The sequence below is a fragment of the Procambarus clarkii genome, chromosome 10, assembly GCF_040958095.1.
Source record: "Procambarus clarkii isolate CNS0578487 chromosome 10, FALCON_Pclarkii_2.0, whole genome shotgun sequence".
Taxonomy (NCBI): Eukaryota; Metazoa; Arthropoda; class Malacostraca; order Decapoda; family Cambaridae; genus Procambarus; species Procambarus clarkii.
The window spans coordinates 39,724,977-39,742,055 of record NC_091159.1 but is presented as its reverse complement, the minus strand read 5'-3'; the positions used below and the strand labels follow the sequence as shown (position 1 = coordinate 39,742,055).

At 43.4% G+C, this 17,079-nt stretch overlaps 1 protein-coding gene across 1 annotated transcript in view; it reads right to left on the bottom strand.

The window, feature by feature from the left end:
- Positions 1–2,508: 2,508 nt before the first annotated feature.
- Positions 2,509–17,079, bottom strand: part of LOC123745507 (fibrillin-2) — a 196,791-nt gene continuing 182,220 nt past the window's right edge. Inside the window, 4 exon segments of the mRNA XM_069322332.1 lie at positions 2,509–2,678; positions 2,681–2,684; positions 12,328–12,480; positions 16,653–16,796. Coding sequence (XP_069178433.1) covers positions 2,509–2,678; positions 2,681–2,684; positions 12,328–12,480; positions 16,653–16,796 — 471 coding nt within the window.

Sequence of the window (17,079 nt, the reverse complement as noted above, 5' to 3'; positions counted from 1 at the left end):
TTGCAGAAGGATAAGTTACCTCTGAGGCTGTCATTAAAATCCCAAAGGGGGGAAACAATCCCAGTGGTTGCCGCCACTGGTGCCTGTGGGTCCACAAGTCAAAGATATCTCGGTCTGACTCAATGGGAGAGGCTGGGAGGCTGAACAAAAAGAAACTGGATGAGGAAGACAACCAACGGCTAGATCAGAAGGATCAATGGATAAGAGCAAGCACTCAGGATCTTTCCAATAGAAGCAGAGAGAGTATAACCACCATGCAGGCAGCAGCCAGGGTATGTAAAGGCCTGTACTGCAAGGTAAAAAATCAGGAGGCTGTAATCAGGAAAATGCTAGCACCAAAGAGTGAAAATCAGCCAGTTGAAAAGGTCTGTGACTTTGTTACACATCCAAGGGTGGAAAACCCTGCACCTAAGAGCAGAAAGACAGGCAACTGGGATGGCCATCCAAACCCCAAAACACAGAATGCATCTTAATACAGTATTCTGGTCCCTTGCCACATGCCCGACCATAAAAGTACCAGGCCTCTAAGGGTCTCATTCATGAGTTCTAACATTTGTATTCATCTTTACTTTTTAAAGTTATTTTCTAGGTTATAAAATAACTAAAAAATTGAGTATCAAAATGTTCTAAAATGAATGTCCGAGAATATAGCTGTAAGAAGAAAATAAATATAGCTTTCATACTTTGTCAGGTAATTTACAAAACAAAGAGAAACTAAGCAAGAGCAGAGCAGTTATCATTACTTAATGAACGTGACGTACAATCCCAGCAATAATACGAGCCATTAACATTCTCAAAGAAGAAGACTCATAAAAAAGATCTCAAGGAAGATGCAAACCAACAAATCAGGAAAGAGAACCTTCAACCAAAGGTGGAGCAAAATTGTAAACTGGAAATAATTATGAATGGTAAAAAACAAAGCAATGGTCCTGCATGAGATCAAAGTTCCAGGAACAGATAATTCCATTTATCTATGCTAATAAAGGTGAATCAATTCAAGAGGCTAGCTAATCCTAATGGAACCAGGAGAGTGAATGAAGTAGGTTATGAGATGGAACCCTAGGCTCTACTCCTGCAGGAAAATATCATTTGCCCTGTTTACCTCTTTTAATCTTTCTTTTTTAAACTGGGGTTTGTTTTGGTTCATTTGACTTTCTACTGGGATTTCCTCAGTTTTGAGTTGATCTCTGATCCCAAAGCTATCCTCGCTTCTGTAAGAGAGCCAGTCTGATCCTGACTTCTGGAAGTGTGGATCTCAAATATGTGCTTAAGCACCAGGAAGCAACTGATGGGGTTTTCCTAAAAATGAAGGTTATAATTAACCTCAAGAATATAAATGATAGTGTCAATATAACTTTATCCCATACCCTGCAAGAGATGCAATGTTCCAGGACTAGACGTTATGATTGTTCGAAAGTTGGACACCACATATCAAGAGGTCTTTCACCAAATCTGTCCTAATGTCACAGTAACTAGCCATTTAAAAATTTGTCTAATACCAAATTTTCAAAATTACACAAATGTCATGGACACGGCTCACATTGTGATGGTTAATGTGATCTTAAGATAGGATCTGGTGTCAGAGCCCCCACTGAACAGCTGTGCAAGAGACTGGCATTTCCAACATTGTCTCAAGAAAACTAAGAAAAGAATAACAAATAAATAATATAATAAAGTTTATTATAAAAATCTCAAGAATGGATATTAAATAAAGAGGAAATTAGTCAGATGCATATTGTCACCAGTTGCAAGACATCTGTTCAGTATTGTTAAAATAATGAAGCTCTTAGATTATCAGTAAATACATAAGTAAGCTAAGCCAAGTGAATATTAGCACCTTCAAAAATATCACCGTTACAATATTAATTCATCTATAGCCTACAATATTTTCAGCTCCACGTAACTCTAATGTACTACTGAGGAAGAAACACTAAAGACTACTAAGTACACTAAACTCCAATGTACAGGAAATACTACCATGGAGAAGAGAAAATATTTTAAAATGTGGAAAATGTTTAGAAAAAAAAGTTACCCTTTGTCAGGTAAATTATTATGGGTTTAATATCAATGAAGGGCTTTTATCTTTACACCAAAATTTTCTCTTCTAAATTTTAAAACAACACTTTTTATCTAAAACAGTATCTGTACCTTTTTCACTTAAGGAATATAAGTTTAACACAGTCATCTCTGGAAATAAACTAAATTTAAGCTGTTGGTTTTACATGCTGATAAAAACTTAGAGACCAGAGATAAGTCATTACAGTACTGGATAAGTCATTACAGTACTGAAGTCCTTGTCACCCACTGGGTGTGGCTCTGTATCACTAGTATTTAAACCAGTAGCTTAAGGTCTCATATATATATATAAAATCACAATTTCAATGTGAAATACTTAGTTGCTTGTAAGTTCTTTAATTATAAGAAAATTTGATGGTTCTACATCAACATATATTCTAATTAAAGTTAATTTTAGTAAGTCACAATGATCCTCAGGTAACATCAAGTTCACTATGCGCTTGTCACTGATGTTGGAAATAATTCGAGCGGCCGCCCTGTTATCTCAATATCAAATGTAGCTGGTTGATGTAAACGTTGGCGGAAGTGTAGCGATGATGTTCCATGGTGTGATCGCATTTCAAACACTTTGGCTTCATTACCTTTTACAATTTCATATTTACATTATTCTGAAAGAGAAATAAATAGATATTCAGTACAGGTTTATTATTATAGTGGACCATCATTATATATTGTAAAAATTATAAATTGAAAACCAAATATTATACCTGTATTATACTGTAAGATAATAAGATATTTTACAGTACTGTAATACTGAAAAATATTGTACTGTATTATACTGAAATACATTGTACTATACTAAAGATACTGTCCTGTACTAGAAAAATGTTGCACTATAGTGTAAGATGTTGTGCTATACTGTATTATATTGTAAAACACTGCCACTCTGGACTGTACCTGTATGGGGTTCTAGGAGTCCTTCTACTCCCAAACCTTTCCGGGGCCAGGCTTGACTTGTGAGAGTTTGGTCCAACAGGCTGTTGCTTGGAGTGGCCTGCATGCCCACATATCCACCACAGCCTGGTTGATCCAGTACTGGAAGAAAACTAGTCTAGTTTTCCGCATGAAGGTGTCCACATATGTTCCAGTAATATTTCTTAGACTCGGAGTATGTTGAACAACCTTGGACCTCTGATGTTTTATACAGTGTTCTCTGATTGTGCCTTTGTACTCCTGCTCTTCACTGTTTTTATTCTGCATTTTCTTCTATATCATTCACTCCAGTATGTTGTTTATTTACGTGTAGATTTGGGACCTGGCCCACCAGTATTTTCCATGGTATATTATTGACATCTCTTGTCTTCTTTCGAGGAGTACATTTGGAGACCTTTGAGATGATCCCAATAGTTTAGATGCTCTATCGTGTATGGTGTACATGTTCTCTGTATTCCCTCTATTTCAGCAATCTCTCTCACTCTGAAGGGGAAAAAGAGTATCGAGCAGAACTCAAGACGGGACAGCACAAGCGACTTGAATAGTACAACCATTGTGATGCTGGCAACTCTCCTCAGTTCAGATGCTGAGTATCAAAAACACGAAAAACCGACGACCGGAGGGAGGGAGGGATGCCGGGGAGCCTCCGGGTCTCACCCAGAAAATAGCGTTTCATTACATTCAACGCTGGTTTTCTGTGGAGAGCCCCTTCGACTTCCTGGAGCTACCTAACCAAAGATAAAGAAAAGGGACTTATTCGGGAGGTGGTTGTCATTCGCTCCTCAACTCAAAGTTGAGACAAATGGCTGTAACCTGTGACCCAAGGCTACACACGCCCGAGAAGACCCAGGAACATTAACAAGATACCGTGCAGCCAGGAACCTGTTTGACCTCCAAAAGCCCGTGCCCGAATGTCAGCCCAGGACATATTCCCAAAAACAGCAGCCAAAGCCGCAAACTTACGAACATCGTGGACATGGGGATAGACTGCAGGCTGGCTGGACCGAATAATCCTGTGGACGACCTGGGTGAACCGCGCCTTGGAACAGGGAAGAAGGGAAACCGGGTCCACCCAAAGCGTGTCCCCTACCACGGAGGCCACGGCGCGCAGATACCAGCAAAGAGCCGCAACTGGACACAAAACATGATGCATCCCCGGCTGAACCAATCAAGCATCAACAATTCAAGGACTCCTTCGGAAAGCAGCAGACTGATTCTTTACCAGAAAAGAAGGAGAAAGCTGCAGACAAATGAAATGACCATCAGGACCAAAAGAGCAGAAACCTCTGTGCCGGAGGAGAGCATGAAGCTCCCCGACCCGACCCCCAGAGGCCAATGCCCACAAGAAGAAGAACCTTAGAAAAAGTCCTGAACCGAGAGGGTCGCCACAAACCGAGGAGATGAGAAAAGGAAGAACCCAGTCCAATGACCAGAACGGCTCAGGCAGCGCATGAGCAAGCCAGAGGTGAAACAAAGCCTGAGAAAGCTTGCGAACGGAGCAGAAGTGACATCCACCCCGAAAGCAAGCTGCAGCAGCTCCGCCAGCGCCGCACGAAACAAGGCGACAGTATTTGGCACAAGATGATGGTCCTGAAACAACTAAGAGAGAAAGGACAAAACAAACCAATCAGAAATAGAAGACAACCTACGAAGAGACAAAAATTGTCGAAAGGAGTGCCATGAAATTTCATACTGCCGTCTAGACGAAACTCGCAGGTGGGACACCATCAACTAAGCCACCTGATCACCATACAAGTGGTGATACACCCGCGTCAAAAAGACGAGACACAAAGAGTGGAGGAGAAGATCGAACCAGCCACATAACGGACCGGACCAATCTGCTGAAAGAGGCGGAGCTGCAGGAAGACCCTCGGGTTCGGACATCGAGCAAGAAGCGCCTGAAACCAAGGCTGGCCTGGCCACCAAGGAGCCAACACGACTACTCTCCCTTGGTAAGTCTCCAACCGAGCCAGGATCCGGAGCAACAACCAGATCGGAGGGAAGAGGTATAGGTAACTCCGCCTCGACTAGTCCAGTCGAAAGACATCGACCCCGACGGCCTCGCAGTCTGGGAAGGTCGCCACAAACTGGAAGATGCCTCGGCCACACCAATGCGAATAGGTTCACCACTGGATGCCTGTATGTCCGGTAGAGCCAACTGAATGAGTCGGCGTTGACCGTCCATTCCATTCGCAAACTCCCACACTGTGCTGTGAGCTCATCGGAAGGATGGACCCCACCGACCCTGGCCGGCCTGGTGAGCACTTGTCACAAAACTCCAGCCGAGAGACGAGGTATCCGTGAACACATCGAGTGAGGGCTTAGGGAGGCGCCATGGCACAGAACCCCGAAAAGAAAAACAGAGGAAGCCGGCGATGCAGCAGCCGACGCAAGGCTCCTGGGATCCGAACCCATTGATCGCGAGAGCAGCAGAAGGGATGACCCTGAAGAAACCAGAACATCCGCCTAAGTCGCATCCGACCCGATGGGTAGACCAGCACGGCAAAGTTCAGGATCCCGCACAGCCGCTCAAACAACCAAACATGTGACCCGGGTGCCCTCCAAAAACAGCCGGAGGCGGGACCGCAGCTGCAACAGTGTCGCAGGAAGGAGAGTCAAGGAAGCTGTCCGAGAGTCCCACACTAGACCCAGCTAAGTCCGAACCTGAGAGGGAACCAAAAAGGACTTCCTCCAGTTCACCATGAACCTGAACTCGGCGAGCTGGGAAAGAACCATATCCTTGGCGAGCAGACACGCGGACTGGCTGGGAGCCCACACCAGCCAGTCGTCGAGGTAAGCCAGAACCTGAACCCCCATCAGAAGCAAACAGGTTACCACGACCCGGTAAGGCATGTGAACACTCGAGGTGCCAGATTCAAGCCGAATGAAAGGCAATGAAAGCGGTAAGCTTGTCGCCCCACGACAAAACCAAGTCAGTCACTGAACCCCGGATGAATCGGGACACATACAATAAAATTATAAAACCAATATGCGTCTCGGAGGTCCAGAGACACCATCCAGGCACTCGGCGCCAAAAGCAGCCGGACCTGAGACAGAGTGGTCATCCGAAAGGAGGGGCAAAATTCCCAGGGATTCAGATTAGACAAGTCCAGTTTGAATCACAGATCCACACAGTCCCGTTTCGGAACTGAAAACAGGTGGAAACGCACCTGAGGGATGTTGTCGTTTCGACCACACTCAAGCGAACCCACCCCTGCATGACCTGACAGAGCACAGAAGAGGCCTGCCCTGCCAGCCCCGATCTCCCCAAAGGAGGAGGAACGACCCAACGCCACCACAGGTCAGAGGAAACGACCTGAAATGTCCAGGCGAGAGCAAACAGCGCAAGCCTCCCACCCCCCCTATTGCCCCATCAACAGGCAAACCGTGAAAGGGCCGACGACTCCTATGAGAGCCCAAATGATGCAAAGAGTGATCACTGCGCTGACCAGAAAGCCGACGGCTCCAGAGGAGGTGCCGGCCCCGAATCTGGCACTACTGGCTTACGACGACCAAAGGAACCCCGAGACCTGGCACAACCCATCCGGGCAGGACCTCCATGGCCCCCCCAGAGAAACTACAAGTCTGACAAAGGCTGTCAACTAGACAAAGCCGCCTGCAGAAAAAGCACCACCGCAGACTCTGCAAACAGCAACGGACAAGACGATGAAAATCTAAGAGCCAGGGCCCAAGACGATTAAAAAAAATTGGACGAGCACCGCCTGTTAGCACGTGAGGCGAGAAGCGAAGAACAGACACCGCCTCCCTCAGAAACAGCGCATACAATTTCACCAAAGCAGCCGGCGCCGAAGCTGCCGAAGCAAGCACACCGGACCCTGGCCTAGAACCCAGCTCCTCCACACCCAGCACAAGACAGTCCGAAGACAGCTCCAACAGGGAAAAGAAGTGCAAGACCGAAGCCAAATGCCCACGGGCGAACAAATCCTCGGCTACCAGGGATGCCGAAAGAGAGGGAACTTGCACGTGAAGCCGCACCTGGCTGACACCATGAGGAAGGACGGGAGCGAACTAGCACACCTTGAGGTGCTCCAACTCACCCTCCAGGTAAACCTGAATGACCATAGGCAACTCTCACTATTCAAGTGCGCATTCCGACAGGACGAATGCTAAGCCCCCCAAAGAAGAAAAGGGAGTCTGCCAGCCAGGAAGACTCTGGCATCTTGTAACGCACCCAATAAAGAAAAAGAGGAGCCAAACTCAAAAAGAAGGCTTCATTATTGAGGCATAATCCGGGTCTTACAGGAGGTAAGCCGCAAGAAGCCTCCCACACTTTCCTCGGTGGGATGCGGATAGCCAGAAACCTTCAGAAGGAGGGAACCGAAGAACCCAAGGGAACTCGGACCCGAACCCGGAGAGGAGTCAAACTCTTAACAAAATCGTACAGGGAGAGGGAAAGGAAAACCCCTCCTTCTGTAACAACAAGCCCTGCACCGAGGGTACCAAACACCCAAGCAGGGACAGGTGGGGCTCAGGCCCCCGAAGTCAACTCCTCCCCAGCCCTGGATCCTCCACGTCAGGACCCGGGGCCGAGCCATCCCTCAAACCCACTGCCTTTGGAGAAAAACAAAGCAGAGTCCACCAGAAAAGCAGGGATGAAGGGGTCCCATTGGCGTGCCCAAAAGCTCTGGCAGGAGGACCAGGCTTGAATGCCTCTGCCGCCGATCTGGAAGGGGCAATTCCCGAAGCCATCCGAGTCTCACTACCAGTATAATTCAGCGGGGCAGCTGCAGGGGATCCGGAAAGGCAACCAACCTCCCACATTTCTGCAACTTAAACCGTTGGTCCGCCAGTAGCGAACCAATGCTAGAGCTGCCTGCACCCAAATATCAGTCTCAGTGGACTGGGTGAATGGAGTACAAGCAAAGAACACCACTCGCAGGATTCTGGGTCATAGGTGTCACTGACCCCAACAAGCAGCAAGGCAGAGACAAGACGGTGATTGTCACCCTAAAACAGGGGGACAGAGCAACCTTCAAACTCACACAAGGCGAGGTGGAACTCAGAGGTCTTCTACATCGGACAACTGAGCCCCAATGGTGGTTTCCAAGGCCCTTAGGCTAACTGCTAAGGGAAGCCCAGGCAAGGTACTGCTAACCGGTTATCCCAGAGCTACCAAGCAAACAAACTAAAAGCTGAATCCCTGTGACGTGTGCAAGCACGGGGACCTAGCGGAGGGCCACCAAAATCCTACAAGTGGTCCTACCACCACACAAGGCAGACCCCCACCAGGCAAATCTAAACAAAAACAAAAGAAAAACCCTGCAAAAGCACGTCTTCAGGTGAACAGAACCTGTTGCTATGCACATGTCAGACAGCTGCATAGTACCCCGCACCCCAGCCAGTGACGAGTAAGGGCAAACAGGAGTAAGAACCACTCCTGCTGAACCCAAAGGGCGAGGCAATCACCGAGCAGCGACAGAACCACACAGAGGTAGATGCTCCTGAATGGCTCATGGAAGATAACCCTAAGCCACAAAGGCTTAGGACTTACAGACTTACTGGCACCTAGGGAAGGTAGCCCTAGGTACATGCAGCCCCAGTACTCTTAGTGTTACACCTGGCTCACACACCACCAACACTGTGGCACTGCGCAAAGAATGGAGCCAGAACGATCGACCGTCACCAACAGAACAGCCTCTTGAACAGAGGAGAGTTGCCGGCATGGAAGTCTGGGATCCCCCTCCCCCTCCCCGGGAGGGGAGGGGGTTGCGGAGACGGATGCGCGGCAGTTGTGGTGACGTCATGTCTGTTTCCTTGTTTTTGATTGGGGAGTTCTGTTTGCTAGTTCGGCTTTCGGTTTGCAACTTGTGACCAGCAGTCGTTTGTTTTGGAATTCCTACCATTCTGGGTGCCTGACCTGGTAGATGGCAGACAAAAGACTTCTTCCAATTACACAGGGATGGGGGGGGTTTACTTCCACCTTACTTAGACAGTTACTTCTCATGCCTTTCTTGAGGGGGGCCAGGTACTGGCTGTGGTCCCTGGTAGGCCTAGAACTTCTTTGACTGTTGCCACAGTCTAATATATACACATCAGCCCGGTATAGCTCTGGGAGCTGAAGGGGCTCTCCACAGAAAACACATCTTCTCCGATCCACTGTGGCTAAACCACAAAAGATAGTAACTTCTCATTTGGACTTCTCCATCCTGGATGATAATTAACAATGTCATTTAGACTTTTTTCCTTCCTGGATGATAATTAACAATGTCAAAAGAACAAATAATTTTTTGAGAACAATTTATTTTATGCATACCCGTATGTTGCATGCCAAAATTGCTTGAACAGCCAGAGGGTTAAACATTTCCATTCTTTTTTTGTAGTGTCGTCTGCGTTCTCTTTCTACGTTGGAGCTCTTTCTGGCTTTCCGCAAAGCCAGTTGTTCTATTCCTTGTGTGGAATTTTTATTACTTAGAATAATTTCCCATTGAATGTTTATAAGTTCCCTATTTATTTTTTCCCAGTCTATACTTTTATTATTAAAACTGAATTTACTGAATAACCGTTCTCGTTTGATCATTGTTTTAGGTCTATTATGAGTATTGATGTTAGTTTGCACTTCAATGAGCTTGTGATCTGAGTATGTGGTATCTGAGATCGTAATGCCCTGATTATATCTTTATTGTTTGTGTAGACCAGATCTAGAATATTTTTGTTCCTAGTTGGCTCTGTTATCATATGGTTGAGTGAAAATTTGTTACAGAATATAAGTAGTTCTCTAATCTGTGGTTGGTTATGTCTAGACAGATTTCCTGGTATAATATTATTGTTTGCTATTCTCCATCTTAGACTAGGCAGGTTGAAACTATGAAGATAATATCAGGTATTGAGTTTGCCAAATTATCGAGGCTATTCTCTATTTTGTCTATATGTTCTGTGAATTCCTCAGCCATTGCATCTGGCAGTTTGTATATTAGAAAAATAACTAGAAGAATAATAACTAAAGATATTGTAATATTATACAGTACTACAGTAAACTGTAATTGGTACTATTATACTATATTGGGCTGTAAGGTCTGTTAAATATTATTTATTGTAGTGTAACATATTGAACCATAATCTAAGAAATTTTAACTGCACTTTTTTTTTTTTTTTTTTTTGAGATATATACAAGAGTTGTTACATTCTTGTACAGCCACTAGTACGCGTAGCGTTTCGGGCAGGTCCCTGGAATATGATCCCCGCCGCGAAGAATCGTTGTTACAACCAAGTAGACATTTTACTGTTGCGTTAAACAGAGGCTACAGTTAAGGATTTGCGCCCAGTAAATCCTCCCCGGCCTTCCCTGTAATATATTGTACTGTACAGTATTATCAAATATTGTACTGTACTGTAAGATATTATGTTATACTACATTGGAAAATATTTTCCTGTACTGGATGATATTATACTACAGTATCATAAAAAAATAAAACTGGTTAATTCTGATCTCTGTGTAACTCAGATGGGGCCACCCCATATGATCTAAATTAATGTGCAATATCTGTACCATATTTCTCACTTTCACAGGGTGCCAAGGATTAGACCTTGGTACTCCATGAAAAAAGAAAAGTAACATAATAAAAAGATAAGTATTTTAGAAAATAAAAGCAATAAAATATCCCTCCACTATTCATTATATCATTCACAATATGCAACACAATATGTCATTAAACAAGCACCATCATATTCTAGCAATCATCCACAATAGTGCCCCCCACCACTGCATTAAGACCAAATGGACAGTGGTGCTCACAAATTGTCATATATCTTATATACAAATACATTCGTTCTACTCTTATTAACCACATTCCAGCCAGCCATTCCATTCCAGCCAGTCTCTTCCCATATCCCATGCACTGCACTAACTTACTTTCCACTTTGTGATACATCCACTCACTAAGTCCACTCACATATTACCTGGCTTTCCTCTCCTCTTGCTGCCCAAAACTTAGGCAAGTGCCTTATGCCATTGTCCTTTCATCAAATACTGGATCATAGTGCCTGGTGCTCATTATACAATCTTCCCTGTACGTGCTCTTCAGTGATAGTTATCCAGACATTCTTCTATACTTTTGAGAAGCTATTTCAGAAATCCTTAACAGTGTTTTCTCTGTTCCAAGGCTTGAATTTCTCATTGGATTTCATGTTTAGTAAAATTGAGTATTCCATAGGCATATACACTAGGCCACATGATTTGACAAATCAAGATTTTCACAATTTTCCACTGACAGAAAAGTTTTACAATTTTAAGTTTCAAGATTATTACCATTTTAATTTTTGAGGTTCCAATGCACTGTTTTTTTACTTATACTTTATTGATATTTAATTTGATATTCCAAGAGTGCGACTTAAGCAAACTAGAAATGCTCTGCAAATCAAGGGACCCAGAATGTGGAATGACATTCCCAATCATATCAAAGGTTTACCTCTCTCAAACAGTTTAAGAGAAGTACAGTACTACCTAATAAACTCCATGCAACTTACCTTGCCTCCTAAATGTCAACTTATGTCTTGCAATTTTCAAACAGTATTGATTATTGACCAACTTGTTTAACTGCTGATACCTGCCATATATAAACTTAAAGAAAATTGTAGTCTTCTGTTTATTTAGTTAAAATTACTTTTGCTGTACTATTGCAATTTCTGTTGTTCCACCCATCATCTAATTATCATCATTCTATTTAATTTTTTCTCTTTTTAAATTCAATTTATGCTTTGATCTCAATTAGTTTTAAGTTTTAGTCTGAAGTGTTTTTCCAACACCTTGCTTGAAACAGTGTGCGTATTAGTGGCTTTAGGTATAGTATGTACTAGCTCTATCTAGAAATCCATCATTATATTTGTTACTCATTTTGAATGTATGTACTTTTACCTGAATACACATTATCTTATCTCATCTTATCTACTACACGAGACATTTATTATGTTAAGCTGTAATGGTGTGAAAATTATATTACATTGAAGTGGTCCCAGAAGTACAGTCAGGTTTGTTCTTGACGCACAATTGAGAATTTCAGGTTCGAATCCCCGGTCGGACAGAAATGGTTAGGCACATTTCCTTTCACCTAATGAACCTGTTCAACTAGCAGTACATAGGTACTTGGGTGTTAGTCAGCTTGTTGTGGGGTTGCATCCTGGGCAGGGTCAGTAATTCAACCTTTGGAGGGGACCTCGATAAAAGCCTAATGTGTATGAATATACTCTGGCTTCCTGTCCCCCAACACAATGAATTACAGTACAGTGTATTATTATTATTATCTTCAAATAAATTATAAAATCAAGTGAAAGAAAAGAATACGAAGTCCATTTAAATCTCACCTGCAGGTATTTAATCGCAGGCTTTAGTTTGAGGAGTCTCATTCTATGTTTGGTCTGATCCAAAGAAACTTTAAGTATGATTGGGTTCTTGGCTGCTTTGTGAGATATACTATCTTGTCGTTTAAACTCTTCTTGCAAACTGCGCCGCATCACCTGTTGTTGGATGAGATTGTCAGCATTGTTAAAATAAGATCTAGGGCTTAAGGCAAATCTGTCACATCTCCAAAAAAAAAAAAAAAAAAGCATTGAATGTAATGAAACACCATTTTCTGGGTGAGTCCCAGAGGCTTCCTGGAGCTATTGGGCTAATATGAGATACATTTGACCAGGGCTTTAGTCAGTGGAGTTCTGCCTACCGGGTACCACAAGCCAGAACCTGGTCCCCTCCTCAGAGAGGTGCCAAGAGCAATGGCCCTGAAAAACCCCCCTGTGATTGGTGGTTTACCTTATCTGCCTAAACCTAGCATGCAACGTGGATGCCACTTGTACCCGAATATCTATATTATCAGAGTGGGTAAACTGGAGAACATACAGAGAACACTACTCGCAAGACTCCAGGTCAAAGGTGTCAATGACTCAACAGGTAGCATGACAGACGCAAAATCGGTGACTGTCACTCTGAGACAAGGGCATACAGCAACCTTCAAACTCGCATGAGGCGAGCTGGAACTTGGAAGATGCATCCGTAGGTCCACCAAGCCCCAACAGGGTTTTCCAGAGCCTGTAGACTGACTGCTATGGGAAGCCCGGGCAAGAAGTTGCTAACCGGTTAGATCCAAAGCTAACAGGGGGGCGATCACAACACTGAAACCCCTGTGACATGCACAATCACAGGGGCCTAGCAGAGAGCCACCAAAATATTATAAGTGGTCCTGTAGCCACACCAAGCACACAAAACAAAAATGAAAAGAAAATGCTAAAAATGCTGCAAAAGTACAACATCCCCAGAGGAAACAGGAACCAGCTGCTGCATAGGTAAACTGGCTGCTTAACACCTTGGTAAAGCCACCTGATCACCAAACAGATGGTGACAGACTCGAGTCTAAAAGCACCAAACACGAAGACTCGAGAAGACTGAACCAGCCACGTAACGGACAATGTATAAGGTAGTTCTAGTTCATTAATTTTCTTGTATATTTTAATAAACATTGTTTGGCATTCATACTCGAATATGTGAAAGTTGTAGATCAATGTGTTGAAATGAGTCAAGAAAAAATAACCCCCCAAAAAGCAAAATATAGAGATAATTATAATAATAATAATGATTTAGGGGATATATTTATGGTATACTTTATATAAGTCAAAAACCCCTAATATGGTCCTTAATCATCAAAACAATTTAAAGAAACAAGGAAAATAAAGTTTGAAATCTGTGAAAAAATGAGCCAAAAAAATCAAAGTCCCGAGTTCTGCCAGCTATGACAGATTTATATGTTGACCAATTTAATTCTATCTTCACATAGTTAGGGACGGGTATGAATTCTCCAGGATGTAGAGGTTACCACAAAATCAGATAATAAACAGAGAAGAAGAAGAAGAAGAAGAAAAAAAAATCCCTCCTAAAAAAAAATTGTGGGCATTGGTGACAGTAACAGGTACTGTATTACCATTGGACAAACCCCAGGGCAACCATAAGAACACTAAGGAAGGGGGGCTCACTGGTCAGACCCATAGGTAACGGTGGGAGGAACCGACTCGAATGCAGCTGTCATCAACCCAAAAGGCGCATCCCACGAGACTGCCCGAGTCTCAAAACCAGCTAAACCCCACCCTAACCCCCGAAACCTTGAGATGCTTTGGAGCCGGAAGCAGGAGGGGGCCAGAAAGCACCACAGCAGGGAAAGAATGAAGGGGGAGCGGACCCAACCAAAGCTGAAATGACCCATACCCCCAAATCTGGGACCCTATAAGCAAAACAGGGCAGCCACAGGGCTTCCGGGGTAGCAAACAACCAAGCGCGTTGCAGTAATCTAAACCTAGCATGTAATGCCAGAGCTGCCAGCACCCAGAGAGAGAGTCATCAGTGGACTGGGTGAACAGTCACAAACAAGTAACAACTCGCAGGACTCTGGGTCAAAGGTGTAACCGACCCAACAGGCAGCTGAACAGAAGCAAAAACAGTGAGTCATCCTGAGACATGAGGACAGAGCAACCCTCAAGCAAACTCGCAAAATGCGAGAGGAGACTCAGGGGTCACATCCAACGGACTTCACGCGCTCCCGTGGGGTTTCCCAGGGCCCTTAGCCTTTCAATCTCTATAAAGGGAAGCCCAGGCAGGGTACTACTAACCGGTGTTCAATATTAGTAAACAAACTTCTAAGACTGCACCCCCGGGATGTGTCCGCTCACGGGGGCCAAGTAAGGGGGGGGGGTACCACCAATATATATACAGAGAGTGTGACCCAACCCAAGGGCAAGGAACAAAAAGAAATAAAAAAAAATGCAAGAGGGCAGCATACCCAAAGGATGCAGAGCTGGCTGCTATGAGAGGTGAAAACTAACTGCGTAAGTACCTTGCCCCTACCAGTGACAAATACTACCTCCTACCCAGAGACAGGAGCAAGAAACCCCCCCAGCTGACTCCAAGAGCAGACAAGTACCAAGCAGTAATTGACACAATGGAGGTAACTCCCAAGGCGACTTGTGGAAGGAGGCCCCAAGTCCCAAAGGCAGTACTTACAGGGCACTTAGGGAAGGGGACCCTAAGCGCATACAGCCCCAGTACTGTACTTGTGAATATATTCCCAGCTCGCACACCACCGAAGCAAGAACAGAGAAGAAAAGCCGGAGCTGGAGGTACATGACTGAAGCCCACCGACATCAGCCAAGAACTGACAGGCTCAGGTAGCCAGTGGGGGATCTGGGTGGGGGTCTGGGCAACCTCCCCCTTCACCCTCCCAGTGAGAGGGAGGTTGCACAGACAGCGGCACGTTGGTAACGAGATGACATCATGATCTTTTTCCTTGTGGAGAGTTCTATCCTCTCGTTTGGTGTTTGGTAACATTTCTTCACAGAAGGGGATGTTTTGGGCCTGCCTATCTTTCTGGGTACCCGACCCGGTCGATGGCAAACATAGAGTACTTCTAAACCATAAATAAGGTATCTCTATAGGCCATTGCTCTTCGCGCCTCTCTGAGAGGGCTAGGTTCTGGCTCGTGGTCCCTGGTAGGCCTAGAACTCCATGTACATTAACTGATGCTCAAAGCTTATACATCTGTATCAGCTGGATAGCTCCAGGGAGCCGAAGGGACTTCCCCCAGAAATGTAGATAATTATATATGTGTGTGTATAGTGTAATAACAGCAAAAACACCATTTGATTGATCTAAGAATATAAATTACATGTCATAAGATGTGAGCACCATATTTTTGAGCATAGTGATGTTCCACACATTTAACTATACAAATTCCTTAAATTACACACTGTTGAACAATATTACTGGAAAAACTAGATATAGATTGATTGAAAAACATAGAAGTAATTATGTAACTATGTACTGGCAGCAGCCTCACTTCACTGCTCAGCTGGAGCACACCACCACTAACATGTCCTCTCTCTCAGCGAGTGAATATATCCATATTTCCTTGTCTGTTTACAGCCAAAGTATGTCACATACAATTTTTTTTTAGTTTTTTTTTTTATCAGAGAATGCATTTTAATAATACTGTAGAAGGAAACAATTTTTTTGGGGGGAGGGGGGGGGGGGGTTGTGAATAAAAACAAATTCTGCACAACCAGGACTTTTCATATTTTATACCAAAGCAGTACAGTGGCTAAAAGTGCACAGAAATTCTCTTTTGCAGATTGTAAGACGGACAAAATATATTAATTGCGAGGATGGTGTATGCCAACACCATTTAAAGCTTTAAAACTTCACATAACCAAAACCATGAGGAAGACAAGACATTGTAAGCTTATTAGCATCCCCTAACTACACTTTGGTTATAACTATGTTATACACAATTAAGCATGATATATAAAACATTTAAAAAAAAATTTTCACCTCTTGAAGTGAAGCTAAAGTATTTAGAAATATAAAACAAATCTCCATGATTTATCTTTTAAATAGAAAGATTTGTTAAAGCATTAATTTATTAATTTAATATAACTTATACAGCTAGGAGTGCTTTTAAATGATGATAGATAAAATCATTACTTTATGCATGTTGCACTATCTTTTAAATTACTTGAATTAAGTAACAAATGTCATGCATATATTATTATCACTTCTAGACCACCTGATCTAATCTTGAAAAAAAAGTACTGAAATGAACTGAACTGTACATATAGCTGTAAAGCACTTTGGTTACTTCTCTATTACTCACCCTGTGTGTATAATTATTGGCAAGGACCAACACCACTTCATTCTCAGTCAAATTGGCTTTAGTTGGAACCAGCAGTATTGGGTTTACAACAGGGGAACTCACAGATCGCCTACGCCGACCTGGCTGACTATTTTGCCCATTGAACTGTAAAAATTAAATGTTTTTAAGTGAAAAATGGTTTAATCACATTATCATAATACTTACCCAGTTTCCTACTATTATCATAAAATATAAATATTTTACATATTTTTCTTATGAAATGGTAAATCTGAAATCAAAAGTATGACTAAAATTCAATATCTAACAGATAGTTTTATTTTGGACTGGACAGGGGAGTCAACATACCTTCTGGCATTCATCACCACTATGCTGTCATGAAAGACCAGTATTAAAGAATTCTTTCGTGTGAGGTTGACAATTTATATGA